The sequence below is a fragment of the Lycorma delicatula genome, chromosome 4, assembly GCF_047948215.1.
Source record: "Lycorma delicatula isolate Av1 chromosome 4, ASM4794821v1, whole genome shotgun sequence".
Lineage (NCBI taxonomy): Eukaryota > Metazoa > Arthropoda > Insecta > Hemiptera > Fulgoridae > Lycorma > Lycorma delicatula.
Genome location: NC_134458.1, coordinates 165,407,925 through 165,423,389, shown reverse-complemented (window position 1 = coordinate 165,423,389; position 15,465 = coordinate 165,407,925). Strand labels below are relative to the sequence as shown.

Genomic DNA, 15,465 nt, shown 5'->3' with positions numbered 1-15,465 from the left:
CGCAGCGTAAGTGGTCATACTTTCAAAGATACCTCGGTACACCATGTACAAATGATGGCACCACCCGTAATCCTTTCGAGCAATCCCCTTGGCTTCTGCATCACTGAAACGGCGTCCGCCCACTTCTTGCCTAAACAGCAACTTCTCATCAAACAAAACACCTAGGTACTTATGAACTCGAACCCGGCTGATTACACAGCCTTTATATTTAATGCGGGGGTTACGGCTGTAAAATAATTTGTCTGCACCCTTGAGAAGAATAAATTTCGTCATGGGCACAGAAATCTTTAAATTTGGAATGCCCATCCAGCCCTCTGCGGTTGACAAAGCCACCTGCGCTCGGTCTTCCAGCAGCGGTCACGAGTTAACAACAAACTAACAGGAGACAGTCATCGGCAAAAGCCTGGGCCGTGACCCCTTCCAGGAATGTCAGTTCCAAAAATCCGTCGAATACCATGTTCCACATCAAGGGAATGAGAACGGAACCCTGCGAGCTTCTTCTGGTGACGGACCTTTCCACAACTGGTTGCGCATTCTTAAACAGACCCATGCGATCAGACAAGTAGTCACGTACTACGGCCTGCAGGGCTACGGGAACATTGCGGCGTTCCAACTCATAAAGGACAGAAATCCAACACAAGGAAGGAAGTGTTGCCTCTGTCAATAAAAATTGCCAAAACATATTTACAGTCAGCGCTTTCCACCTCGGCAAGAGCATTTAAGATGTAATCCTCGGTGCCAACAATCCCTTTCATGAATTTGTCCCACCTAACCTGTCAAGACGCAAGGCCCCGGTCTTCAATCTCCTGCTTTCGTTCTGACAATAGGATATTTACTTTGGAAATGTAGCGTTCCTTACGCTCATTAGCCAAGATATCTATTGGTTTGACTCCGGCTATAACACAGACTGCCTCCCGCGAGACTGTTCTATAACCGCCTATAACAGCCAGCAAAAGGAGTCGCTGGGGCCTCAGCAAAATGTCCGCGCAATACCTAAAAGCCATGCGGTGAGCCCAGACAGGCGCAGCATACAGCATTATAGCTTCGCTGACACCTTTGTAAAGGATTTACATGGTACGGTAATTCAACCCCCAATCAGGATGAATGACTTCACGAATTCCATAAAAAGCATCAGCGGCCTTTTTTGCTACATATTGCTGATATTCCTTGAACCGAAAATTCTCATCAAGGATAACTATCAGGTGTTTTTGAGTCGTAACGTACCAAATGGGGAGACCAGCCATCCGTACCCAGATCCATCGAGTAGCAGTCAATCGGCCCTAAGCAACATCATTGTGGTATTCTCTGGGCTGAAAATCATCATATGTTAGAGACTACACAGTAGGAGTGTCTCACAAGCGCTCCACTGTGATACAATCATATCCGGGGGCCTTGTGCCGTGCCATAACACATCACTTGGCGCACTTCCGCCTCAGTGATCTCAAAAGTCGGTCTCGAAAACCGCGACTTCCCGCCTGACTCGCCGGTGATATGTATCCTCATCCAACATAGTGTCATCCGGGAACAAATCATTTAGAAAAATGTTAAGGACACGGTCCTCATCAATTACCATACCCTCGCGGGTTGACAAGGATGACAAGAGGGCATCTTTCCTGCGCTTATATCCAAGGGCTCACAACGCCTCAAGGATCTCTATTCCCTTGTTCCTGTACAAAGGAGCGCCAGAAATTACGCTTGGAGGACCTACTGCTATGAAAGTATCTAACTCTCGCTCTGCGGTAATCTGCAGCTATGGACGCACGCCATCGGGATCAACCTCTCATTGTCCAGCCCTTCTGAGTCGGTTCACAGACTGCTTCATTGATGTCAGATTCCGAGACAACCAACCAGATATACGTCCCCGGCTAGTACCTCTAGGAATGGCGGCTTAAGCCGCCGCCACAACCACAGAAGTGAAATTTTCTGCCAGGACATCTAATGGCATACCGTCTAGGTCTCGAGAAAAAATCTCCAGTCTAAACTCCCAACAAAAAGGAAAATTTCGCCCAGTCTGCCTTCCTATGCAGGAAGACCTGGTTTGCCCCCGGCAAACAGGAAAGTGTGTCCCTCATGGCCATCGCGCAACTCATCCGTTACTTCAAAAGTTATCAACCGGTGATCGCTAGAACAGTCGTCGACCACAAATAAGTCAAGGACTCTGCCAGTGATGTCCCTACCAATTGTGATATCTAAATTTGTACCTGAAAAGGCCCTTCGTTTGTTAACCGTGCCGACGTAAGTGGCCAACTGGTCTGCAACATTAAACACCTCAAAATTGTGCTTCACGATGAAACTGTCAATTAGGCCACCGCCATGATCAGTAATTCCACTGTGCTAGAAAAGCGACTTCGTATTGACATCGGCACCAGTAAGGATTGGACCATTACTCACAATACGAAGGATCCTATCCCATTTCGCTAGGTGTGCCTCAGTAGCATCCCTGTATTGGAAATATGAACTAACAACTGTAAGGTTCAGTCCAGTAATGGCAAATCTGGCCACAACATGATATGCGTCAGAAACCTGCTGTATAAAGACACTGTCAAGCGACTTCCTGCATAGAATGGTAGACATAAAGGTATGCCCCACACAAAACTTTTTCCAGCTCTAAAAGCCTGGTAGACCATCCCTAATTACATATGGGTGCTGCCGAAGGGCAACATCGAGGCTCCGTCTCTCTACAATCTTATCTAACTCAACCTGGACTACATAAGCACTCTGGGCATTTAGTTGACCGAACCTAAATCTAAGAAATTAAAGTACAGCGCAACGGCCCTTACGTCACACTCCACACTCCCTACTCCCTACTAACAACTGGGTGCTCATGATTCTTGTACAACCTCTTACAGTTAGCGCAGGCCGGAGCCTCGGACCTATGCAAACAATCATCACGCTTGTAGCCCTCCTCGCCACAATTGGCACACACCAAGGCAAACTTACAAAATTTAACCCTGTGACCATATCTGCAGCAGTTAAAACATCTTTGGACATCTGCGTATTCTTTTATTTGGCAGGGCCCTAAATCGTCTGCCTGCAGACGTAAATTTTTGAAAAAGACTATAATTTACTTCAAAGACTCCATGATATGTCTGGGTATCATGCCTACCCGTTTTAAATACCAACCTGCAGGCCTGCCGAAAGGCGGATTCATCCAAATCAGTGTTCTGTTCCTTAATTAGGGACAACACATCTTCGTCGGTCAGGTTATAGTCAACATCATAGACTATAATACGGGGCCTACGCGTTCTCTTCGTGTCTATTTTCACATTCAATTGCTTAACCGCCGAAGAATCTCTAATTGCCTTAATGGTCTCCGTAACATCCCCTATCACAACTAATCCCTTGACGGTCTCTTTAATGTTCCCAGTTTTAAGACTTTTCCGGTCACCCCGAAGGGCAACCTGGAGGTCTTTCTTCAGCTGACTGCTGGACACTGTCGAGCCGTCCGCACTATTAACAAACGCAACCTCAGGTTTCTTAGGGGATTGGCTGGTTTCATGTTTGCCTCTGACCACCTCAGCAAACCTACGCGGTTGCATTGGGGCTGGGGCCAATTTCTGAGCTACAGTTATTTCTTTAGGCCAAGAGGTAAGATTTTCGAGACCCTCGACGAGAGCTGTGAAAGCCGCTCGGAAGAATTCGAGTCGAGGCAATAATCTCTTCTTGGTAGCAGCACTAGTACACTTGGGGTTTGCTAAATAGGAAGACAAGTTATATTGACAAGCTTTGGCTTGTCAGTTACGTCATACTCAGAAGAAGTAAACAAGGACTTAGATTTATTTTCGTATAATAAATCTTCAGTAGTGAAATATTCTAAGTCAAACGAAGTGTTATAGGGGTTCCAGTTTCAGAACTATAACTTTTTCCCTATTGCTCCGATTCCAAAAATTCCAACATATCTATCCGAATCATAAAATTTCCTATCCCCTGACCCCTCATCCTCCCCCCAATTTTCTTCAATAGTTTTTTGACATCATACATTTTACCTACCCCCAAAAAAAATTTTTTTTAGGGCCCTCCATTTTGGAACCCCTAAAATAGAGGTGTGGGTACTCGTTTGAAAAGGAATTGTCTCCAGAGTGTAACTAGCTATAATGCGTCGCTGAGGCTCACTCCCAACAGAAGATATGGCCTCCCAAAGTGGTAGTTTTGCGAAGGCGTCCACGTCGAAGAAAGTAGAGGTAAAGGGGAAAAAAGAGCACGTCAGGGTTCATCAGAAGAAGAGGAACCTTCGCCTGGAAGTTTGGGGAGCCTGTCCTATCAGTTGGGTTTGGTCATGATCTCCCTTAAGCAACATATGGGAGCTGGGCTATCCAAGTATATTAACAAACATGAGCAGGAATTGAAAAAAATATACTTGGGGTTGAAGTCATTGATGGAAATGTTGCCCCCATTGGCATCAGTCACTCAGGCTATGCAGACAGACACAGTGGCTATGGAGGTGGACATGGAGGCAGTATTGTCTGGAGATTTGTCAGACATGGAATTAATAGAGCTCTTACCAAGGAAGTGGCCAAATACATTGCGAGAAAGAATTTTAAACATCACAGAAGTTCCTGCAGAAGCGGGAGATACTTGTAGTATTAATGACATAGCAAAAATCAATAGAGCAGAGGATAGTGAAGGTAATCGTTTAAAGTGTAAGGCGGGCAATATATTAAAGGATGAAATTTCCATTATTGGAGAAGAAACGGTTGAAGTCAGAAGAAGTAAATATAAAATATACTATGATTCAAGAGCAGCGGAGAAAATAAGTATGAACATCATTCTGAAGGCATTTAGGAAGGTTTTACAACAATCACTGGGGACTGCATTTTTACTGCCGGCCGGAAGCATTGGTAATTATACCAAAAAGGCATTGTCATATATAACAAAAGACCAGGTGGAGCTGGTTAGAGTATTGACTCTCCATGCAAATACACAGGCAAGACAGTTAAGGCTGGGACAAGCGGCAATAAAGAAGGCCACTCCACCTGCGGAGGAGAGCCGCACAGTGATAGTAAAAGCAGTGGGTAAGTCGTATGCTGAGCTACTCAAAAAAATTAAATCTGCGGTAAATAGCGACGAGGCCAATGATATCATATCCCTCAAAAAAGGTAGGAATGAGGAGTTACATGTCCGCATTCAGGGGGCTCAAACAGCAGCAGATCTTACTAGTACGCTCAGGGATAAAGCTGCAGACCTGCAAGTAGACTTAAAAACTAGAGCAGGTAGAAGAACAATAGTGCACATAGGGGACATTGAAATGGATACTCTGGAACAGGATAATACTGGCAGCAATAATGAATAGGACAGCGGATGGTGAAGAGGTTAAAATTGCATCCATAAGACCAGGGTATGGTGAAACACAGAATGCTACGGTAGTCACGTCCTACAGAGCAGCATGCAGATTGGTTGACCAAAGAATAAAGATAGGATGGGTCAATTGTAGGGCGTACATACGAGAAGATCAAGAAAGGTGTTTTAGATGTTGGAGCACGGGACATCGCAGGAGTGAGTGTAATGGCCCAGATAGATTGAACCTTTGCTTCAATTGTGGGGGCAAAGGTCACAAAATTGCGGATTGTAAAGAGCACAGTAGCTGTCTTAACTGCGGGAGCCAGGATCACTGAACAGGGGCTTGGGCATATTTAAAAAATCAAAATGCTTAGGGCTCTCCTAGTTAATACTAATCGGAGTTCTATGTTATGTGATTTGGTCAGTGAACTGGCGGTGTCACAGAGGACAGATTTGTTGGTGGTTACAGAACCCAACATTTATGTAGCAGCAAGAGTTGGCTGGATAGCCGATACAGAAGGGGATGTAGTGGTAAGAGATATCAGTGGGAGAATAGCCTGGAGGAATATGGCGAGATCGAAAGGGATAGTGGCAATTGAATCTGACTCTGTACTCGTAATTGCAGTATATATTTTGCCTAATTGTGAGTTGAGTGATTTTGCGAGATGCATGGATACCATACAAAGAATAACTACTAGAAATAGGAAGAAATTCATACTCCTGGGGGATTTTAACTGTAAATCAGTGGCTAGAGGGTGTGCTTACACAAATAGAAGAGGTGAAATATTGACGCACACTATGAGCTCTATTGGCGGTCATTGTGTCAATGACAGTACCCCCACCTATCAGGCGAGAGGGCACTCGTCGGTTCTGGACCTTACAATCCTGGACAACAGGTGGAGAGGGGAGCAATGGGACTGGCGAGTATTACCTCACGAAATCGCCAGTGATCATTTAGCGACCAGAATTTGTATTGATGATCCGATGTTTGCTACTATAGAAAGACCGTTACCCCGGAAGTTTACAGCAGAAGAGATAGAAAGAACAGTTAGTAGGACATCCACGAGGCTCATAAATATGACTGAATTAACACCGCTGGTGCTGACCAATGTAGTCAAACAAGAGATTGAAAGGGAGGAGAGTAGGAGCAGAAAGAGAAGCTCAGCATATAGGTGGTCAAAGCAAATAGAGACACTAAGAGATAAGTTACAAAACTCCAGGAGAAAGAAACAACGACTCAGGATCACAGGTGGACAAGAATATGAGGCAGCGGCCCGAGTATATATTGAAGATAGACGATCATTAAATAGGGCTATTAGGAAAGCAAAGAGAAATTCCTGGCGGGTATTGTGTGAGGAGTTAGATAACAACCCCTGGGGACAGGCGTATAAAATAATTACAAACAGATTTGGCAAGCGCCTGTCTATTTTAAGTAAATCGCAAGCGGAACAGGAAATTAGCGAGTTATTTCCTTGTACAGAAGAGGTGATCGAGGGAATCATTAATTGTGACAGCAGGAGGTTCACTCTTGGAGAATTAAGTGCAGCAGTCGGGCGTGTTGGGAATAAAAAGAGCCTCGGATTGGACGGGATTCCTGCGGCGCTCCTAAAGGGTCTAGTTAGGAGAGTCTCATGGGAAATGCTGGAGATTACCAGTCAGGGCCTGGAGAATAGAAATTTCCCGGTGTGCTGGATAGAAGCCAGAATTGTGTTCCTTCAGAAGGGTCCAAAGGAAAATGGAGATATATCTTACAGATCACTTAGCCTCCTTAATACTTTGGGGAAGGTAGTGGAAAAAATGTTGGCCAGCCGCATCATCAGAGAAGTGGAGGAGGGTGTATGTATTAGCAATAATCAGTTCGGTTTCTGGAAGGGGCGATCCACAATACATGCAATACAAAAAGTAATGGATTGGGCTCTAGAGACAAGCAGAGGAACTTGGAGGACGAGGCGTATTCCCTTGTTCATCACATTAGATATTAAAAATGCATTTGGGATCATTAGATGGTCATCAATTATTGAAGCTGTGGCTCAGAAGAATATAAGTCCATATCTACAAAGACAAATTAGGGAGTACCTCTCAGACAGAAGGTGTCAGGTGGAAGCACAGGAAAAGATATTAAGATTTGATTTGTATGGCGGGGTGCCACAGGGCTCAATATTGTGTCCTTTATTATGCGTCCTGGCCTTTGATGGGATATTACAAATGAGGTATCCATGTGGAGTGCAGGTATTGGCTTACGCCGATGATTTGGCGATTACTGTAGAGGGTAAAACTATCAATGAGGTTCAGGAGAAAGCGAATATAACATTAGGGATAATCAGCAGTTGGGTAGCAGAACGTGGTTTAGAGGCAGCTATGGATAAAAGCAGATTCTTAATGTTTACAGGGAAAAGACAATTAGAATCTCCGCTCATTACTTTAAATGGACAGGCAATAGCAGAAGCCCATTCAGTTAAATATTTGGGCATTACTCTAGATAAAAGCTGTTGTTTTACGCAACATATCATAAATGTATGTAATAAAGCAGAGATAATGACAAAGAGCCTTAATGTCATTATGTCTAATAAGAGAGCTCCTAGGCCATCAAAGAGGAGAGTTATCGCATCTACAGTGGTATCATCAATATTGTACGCGGTGCCAGTTTGGTGGCCTTCAGTGGAAATAAAGAGAAATCTTCGCAGACTTACTGGGGTGCATAGGAGACTGTTGCTGGGGGTGGTCTCAGCCTACAGAACAGTTTCATATGAGGCGCTATGTGTTCTGTCTGGGGTCCCCCCTATAGACTTAATGGCATTGGGTAGGGTACAGAGGATGCAGGGGATAGAGGTACAAGAAACTAAAAATAGATTAAGGACGAGGTGGCAAAATAGATGGAGAGTGCAGGGGACCGCCAAACGAACAAAGGATCTAATCCCAGATTTATTTAGATGGTTGGATAGAAGATTAGGAGAGGTCAACTTCTATCTTACTCAGTTCTTTACAGGTCATGGAAATTTTGATGAGTACCTGTGTAGAATTGGAAGAAGGCCGGAACCGGGCTGCATGTATTGTGGGATAGAAGACAGTGCCGAACACACCTTTTTTGAATGTGGTAAATGGAGAACACTCAGGCCCACCACAGGAATTGATGGGAAAAGCCCCATAGAAGTATTTAGATATATGATGGTCAACGAGAATAATTGGAGGAAGGTGGCAGACTTCGCAAGGGGGGTTATATCACAGAAGGATGCGGATGAGAGGACACTAGGTTTTTAGGGATAGTGATAGGGAAGGGCGGACTCTTCTATAAGTGGGTTCATATCTATAAAATGCACAAAGAAAATATTTATAATAAGATAAGAGGTATAGTCGAATATGATTTTTGATAGTGGGATTTTTAGGCAGTAGTGGATATAGGAGCAATGTAAACTCTAAACAATAGGTTACAAATGTTAACGTTCCTTCATATCAATAAGTAACCTTCTGTAATTCATATAGTTGAAAAAAGAATTTGATGCCGTATTAATGAAAATTATTCTTTAAAATTCTAATTCACACAATGTTTAGTGGTTATTTTTAAGGATATTATAATTCCTCTGATAAGCATTGTTAAATATTTTTAATTTAAACTGGCTAACTGATGAATAAGGTAATCAAACACTAGATGAAAATGATTTGGATGTGCTGACTAAGAATTTAATTAGGTACCTTTAGTAAGTAGAACTAAACTACAACTAAGATATGATTTCTGTCAATTATTTATAATACAACTGAACAATTTTTTTCAGATGTAAGTTTACAATTTGTTTGAAATAATTCAAAATTTATCTGCATGTATTTTAACAGATTATTGTACAGCATGAATTCTCAAAATAATTCAGTTCTTTTACAGAATCCGACAGCCACTTTTTTCAATTTTTTTATTTTGATAGGTGAATTATTACATTTTAAAAAACAATAAACAAAAATTAAGCTGAGAAATAACTGAAAATGTACAGAATTTATTTATTTTTTTGTTTAACCTCCGGGTGCACCGTTAGGTATTGCTTTAGAGGATGAGATGAATGATTTGTAGTGTGTGTGAAAAGAATTTATTATTTAAATAGTCAAAACATTACTGTTGTTTAGTCAAGGTTAGCAAGCATAGGTTAAATTTGGTTAGATTATGGTTATAAATTCTGAATCCAACAGCCACTTTTTTCAGTTTTTTTTTATTTATTTAATAGACGAATTATTACTTTTTAAGTAATTTCTAAATATAAGTTTTGTTTTTCTTTTTATTAAAAAAAATTTTTTAATTGGCTGTCGGATTCCGAAAAAGTACCAATAATTCAAACAAAAAATTGTAATTTTGAAAACTAATTTACCACTTTATTCTATTATAATAATTATCCTAACTTATTTTTTGTTTACCATAATTTATTCTGCCCAATATTTATTTTGAAATTGCCGGGTTATTTGATGGTTTAGGCCGTTTTTCACTGCCAATAAAATATATTTCTTTTAAAACATTGTAAAAAGAATTATTTAATAAATTTAAATTTTAAATAACGATATTAGTAATCATAAAAAATCCTCCAAGTATTTTGTTTTCCTGAAAATTGTACACTTACTTTAAAAATGTCAATAAAATGTGTTATACTAACATACTTATATTATTTTAATTCATTTTTTTATATTTACTCTGTAAAACTATTTTAACAAAATTTACCTAATAGCTGAGTATATTTTTCAATCGAAATTATTATTTTATTATATATAATCTTTCAAAAATCTCCTTTATTTCACTGTAACTTTTCATCCATAGTTCGGGTTGCACTCTTATCAGTAAGGCAGTTAACACTTTCGGACAGTGGGTAGTTTTTACTCAGCTTTCGAGCTTATCCATAACCATAATGGGTAGAAATTATTTTGCGGGTTATCATTTTGTAGTAAGTTATTGTGCTAATTGTATATCTATCCCATCATATATAATCTGCCTAACTTATAACATTAATGAAATGAAGTTAAGTGTTTAGTGATATTTGTTATGGCAGACGAAGAGGCAGAGCAGGAGATTCGTCGTGCTCTAGATGTAGTGCAGTCGGTTCAGTCTATCCAATCTATAATTGACATTTCTGCTGATAGATTGGAAGGACTTAGAACACAGTGTGCTACAAGTGCCGAAATAACTCAGCAAGAAATTAGAACGCTTGAGGTAATACAAATTTTCCGTTAAGTTTATTATCGAATAAACTGTACACTTTTCCTAATTCCAATTAAGTAAATATATATGAATGTGATAGTGATATTAATATCTTTATTTCTTACAGTTTGAATAGCTGATATTTTAAAGTTTCATGTTTAACTTTGATTCTGTGTTATAGGTGTAAGAAAATTACAATTAAATGAGTTTGGTTGAACATCTAACCAGTTTTTGGTTATAATGCAGGTTTTCTGCCACCCAGTAGTTTGTAATTCTTTTAAATTATTTAAAAAAAAAAATTCCCTAATGTTTGATTTCTTTATTTTTTATTAAATCTTGTAACTTATAAATTCTGCTTTTAAATGGTGTTCACAGTGCTCATCCTTGCTGTGAAACGATTGGATTTTATTAGATGCTTATTTCATTGTACCCTGTGTTCCTTAAACTAACTCATCAATGTCAGAGCTCCTGTCAGTTGTTTAATCCTTAACATCTATTGCATATGTTTTGATTATAAATTGTTATTTTAGTCTAAAATATGATTAACCTTGTTGATGTTGAAATTGTTAGTCCATTGATTTAAACATTTAGAACAATATTAATTGGTTGCATTTAGTAGTTTCTCAGAATGTATCCTTCAGTCTTTTTATTCAGAGTTTCTAAATTTGAACTAAAGTCTATGTTTAAATGTCTGATGGATTAGTTGCTGATAAGTTTGAACATTTGTTTGTTTACCTTTGTAATTAAAATTTTGATTAAGGTATATGAATTATTCTTAGAGAATTTTTAATAAACGCTAAAATAAGAAAATAGCTGCATTGCAAAAATTATGTTATTTTTTTTTAGTAATAGCTTTCCAGTAGGATGTTTCTAATAAAGTGGAGATTTTAAATATTCTATTGAATGTGATGACATCAACTGTTTGTAGTGCCCATATGCCAGCTATTCAGTTATTTATATTAATGGAACAATATAAACTATAAAAAAAGCTTTTTGTAATACTGTTATTATTTGTAAATTGATATTATGTGTATTGAGTGTGGTTGCTTTTACAAAGTAATTTCATTAATTACTTTTATTGACATTAATTTTACAAATGCATTCAATGAGTATTTTAAAAGCATAAAAAATTAACTGGTAATTAATTGTTCACGAATGGCAACTACTTTAGGTTCTACATACATCTGTAATCTTTTAAATTTTGTTAACTTGGAATTTTAAACTGATTAAATAAATTATTTTGTTATAAAAGATTGAGAAGAAAAGAAACACATATAAATTTAAATGTATAAATTATTATTTTAATAAAAATTTACTTTATTGTTTTTCTGTTCTTCTTTGTATGTTTATAAGAACATTCGTAATGATTGCTACTTCATCAGATTAGCATGTTCAAGAAAAAAAACTATTAAAAAATTTAAATCTTAAAATGTAAGAAGGAAACATCTGTTTTCTTCTAGTCATTTATTAAAATGGGACAGGAAAGAAACATCCTTCCAACATTTTAGTATTTTTTATTTTGTAATGTTTTTATCAGAATATGCTTACCTGATATAGCAATCTCATTTTTTTAAAGATTTTTTGTAAGTAATTTTTTGCTTCAAATTTTAATATATATATTATTTTGTTTATGTTAAGTGGACTGTAAATAAAACGAAGACTGATTCAAGTTAACAATTATAATTTAATATATTTTGCAATAATATAATAAGATTGAATCCAACAAGCTTGACAACTTGTCCATATCGTATGGTTGCATGCTATGCATTAACAATTAATGAATAAAACATATGTTTAATGAAATACAAGCAAATTATGTTGAAAAGAAGAAAACACTGATGTTTAATATCATGCAACAGCCAGCAGCAGCGCTGCCTATATATATATATATATATATATATATATATATATAATGCTCTCTTATGTTTCTGAAAATAGTTGCAACTGCCCAGTATTTGTATGGAAATATATAGGATGTACTGCTTAAAACCACTATTCTCCTTGTGTTGTAATTTTGTTAAAATAAAGTTGATTTAGTTAAAAATCCAGGTCCTGAACAAAGTGGTAAACTTCATGCTTAACAATTTCACAGATGTAAGTAACTTCCTGGAAGTTAGATGAGTGATTATAATGGAAACAAAAGGGATGGTGTGATGGTACCCTTTATGTAGCATCAATGTTCGTAAATGTCAATGCTTCGACCAAACAGAGCAAAGCCGATTTTAAATGTCATCGACCTTTCCATGGAGTAGCATCTCTATTTTGAAACACTGTTCTTACTAATTTATTATTCAATATATGCTGCGATCTGTTGATGAATATTCTAAGAATTTTCAGTGCTTTCAACAAACAAGATAACGAATTTTCCATATAGTCAGCTGTTGTATCGTTGCTTGTTTACATTCAATTCTAACCATGTGCATGTGTTTTTCTTTGTAATACTTTTATTTCTGTTTATATGTTTTTATTCGTTGTTTCTTTTTAAGTTTTATTTGCTATTTGATTGATAAAAATGTCAAAAAAACTGTCTAACAATCAAATAAATGAAATAATAACACAGTGTTTTTCTGATTCCAAAGATGATGATTCAGATTCTGTAGTATAAGAGGTAAGAAACTACATAAACTTTGAAGATAATTTGGAACAGGAAGATTTTCAAATTGTTAATTTAAATCTTTAACAGTTCTTAAGTCTTAATAATAATGTGGATGAAGTAATGCTGGACATAGGAGTTGTAAGTTTTGTTCATGAAAATGATAGGCTAGACAATGGTACATGTGTCACAAAACACTGATAAAGGTGCCAGTACTAGTGCACTCAAAGAAAGTAAACCAGAACGCATGAACACCAAAAAAGATGCTCCTCCAAACCCCAAATTTACAAATTTTTTTTTGTGCATCATGCTTATGTCAAGGGTAATCAAAAATAATGCTAATGAATATTGGTCTACTGATTCTGTTATTTCAACCCCCTATTTTGCACAATTCTTTTCTCAGAATAGATTCATGCTGTTGCTCAGATTGTTAAGTTTCAGTGACAATGATAATAAGGATATTCTTGGTAATAATAATAGATTATACAAAGTGTGGTAATCCAGTCATTGAAAAAAAAAGTAGTGATGTTTTTCTCCCCATTCAAAAATTTGTGCATTGATAAAGTATCAATGCACAAATTGCTTGGAAGGGCAAGCTAAGCTATCCTGGAAGCAATTCCTCCCAAAAAAAAGGCACAGGTTCGGTAAGAAATTATTCATACTATGCGATTGTGACACTGGATTTATAATAGATTTTATAGATTACACTGGAAAATCAGACTTTCAGTCTGATCAAATAGAAGGTAAATTGGGAGTATCTGGAAATGTGTTAAACTCATGCAACAATTTATGGATAATGGGCATGTTCTTTATATTGACAATTGGTATCAAGCCCAACATTGTATCAATTCTTGCATGACCATAAAACAGGAGCTTGTGGTTCTCTAAATACGATAAGAAAAGAAACCCTGGTGTTCAATAAAGTTAAAAAGGTTGATTGTGCCACACAAAATACTGGTGTTTTGTTAGCAGAAAAGTGGCATGACAAGAGAGATGTGCACATCTTCTCATCTGTGCACTCTCATGTAATGGTCCAAGCTAAAAGAAGAAACTATAAAAGGGAAATTATTGTGAAGCCTCAGAGTGTCATGAATTACAATCAAAATATGGGTATTATAGACAAATCTGACTTGATCATTTCTTATTCTGTCTGTACAAGAAAAATATTGGAGTGGTATAAGAAACTTTTTTTTTTCATCTATTTTTCTTTGTCAATTCTAAATTATTCTGTTTTATACCAAATGAAAACTGGTAAGAAGCCTACTTTTCCTGATTTTAAACTTAACCTTCTCAAACAATTATTGGCAGAATTCAGTACAGAAAAAAATACTACACCTGGTAGAAAATCAAATACTCTATCTGAAAATCCTCTTTGTCTTACTGCTTGACACTTCATTTCACCCATTCCCCCACAGAAAAATAGCCAAACCCTCAAAGAAGATGTTTTGTGTGCAAGAATACAACATAGCGCCCAATAAAAAGACGTGAACTACCTGGATGTGCACAGAGTGTAATGCTAGCCCATGTTTTCAGGAATATCACACAAAATAAAACTTTTAGGGTTGTTGACTCAATATTTGAACTACCAAAAATTTGTGGACTTTTAAAGTTTTTAGAAGTTTTTTTAAATACTTTAGTTTGTAGTTTTTACCATTTTATCATTCATAATGTACCAAGCACTTTTTTATGTTATATTTTCAGAAGATCAATAAAACATGTATATCAGTTAAAATTTTATAAACCATTTTTCAAAGTTCAAAATAAATTAATTTTAATTTTTTGTTAACAATTTTGTTTTCTTTGTTCAATCAGAGATAAAGTAATGTAAAACTTAATGTAAAAAAATCCTAGTCCCAGGGGTGATATAGGTTCAAAAAATATCCTACGAAAAAGGTTATATGGTGCAAATTAACAAAAAAAATTCAATTTTATGATCTTGAAAATCTAGAATCAAAAATCGACTATTGAAGAATGTATATCATTCTCTGAATAAAGAGTGAAATTTTTATTTTTGAATTGTGTGTATTTAAAAATATATTTGTTACCGTAACCAAACTTTACTTTATTCATCTACTGTTTTTCTTATATATATAAAAAATAAATGTTTTTATACTTTTGTCTTTGATATATATATATATATATATAAATAAATAAATAAAATGAAAGAGAAGCTGCCTGTATTTCAAAATAGCCTTGATCATTCTTTTTTCTTTTTTTTTTTTAAATAAATTTAAATCCTCTGGGTCGACTGTTAGGTATTGCTTCAGAGGATGAGATAAATGATTTGTAGCGTGTGTGAAAATGCCATGTCTGACTGGGATTTGAAGATGGGACCTGTGAAAGGCTAAGATGCTACCACTCACGCCACGGAGGCCGGCTAGCCTTGATTATTAACCAATATTTAGTTACGAAATGGAAAAATGTTTCA

General features: G+C 37.1%; 1 protein-coding gene across 1 annotated transcript in view; it reads left to right on the top strand.

Moving 5' to 3' along the window:
- The first annotated feature begins 10,107 nt into the window (after positions 1-10,107).
- The window catches only part of ksr (kinase suppressor of ras), a 105,380-nt gene continuing 100,022 nt past the window's right edge, over positions 10,108-15,465 (top strand). Inside the window, exon 1 of the mRNA XM_075364667.1 lies at positions 10,108-10,456. Within this exon, the coding sequence (XP_075220782.1) occupies positions 10,289-10,456 (168 nt within the window). The 5' untranslated portion in view covers positions 10,108-10,288. The remainder of the gene's footprint in view (positions 10,457-15,465) is intronic.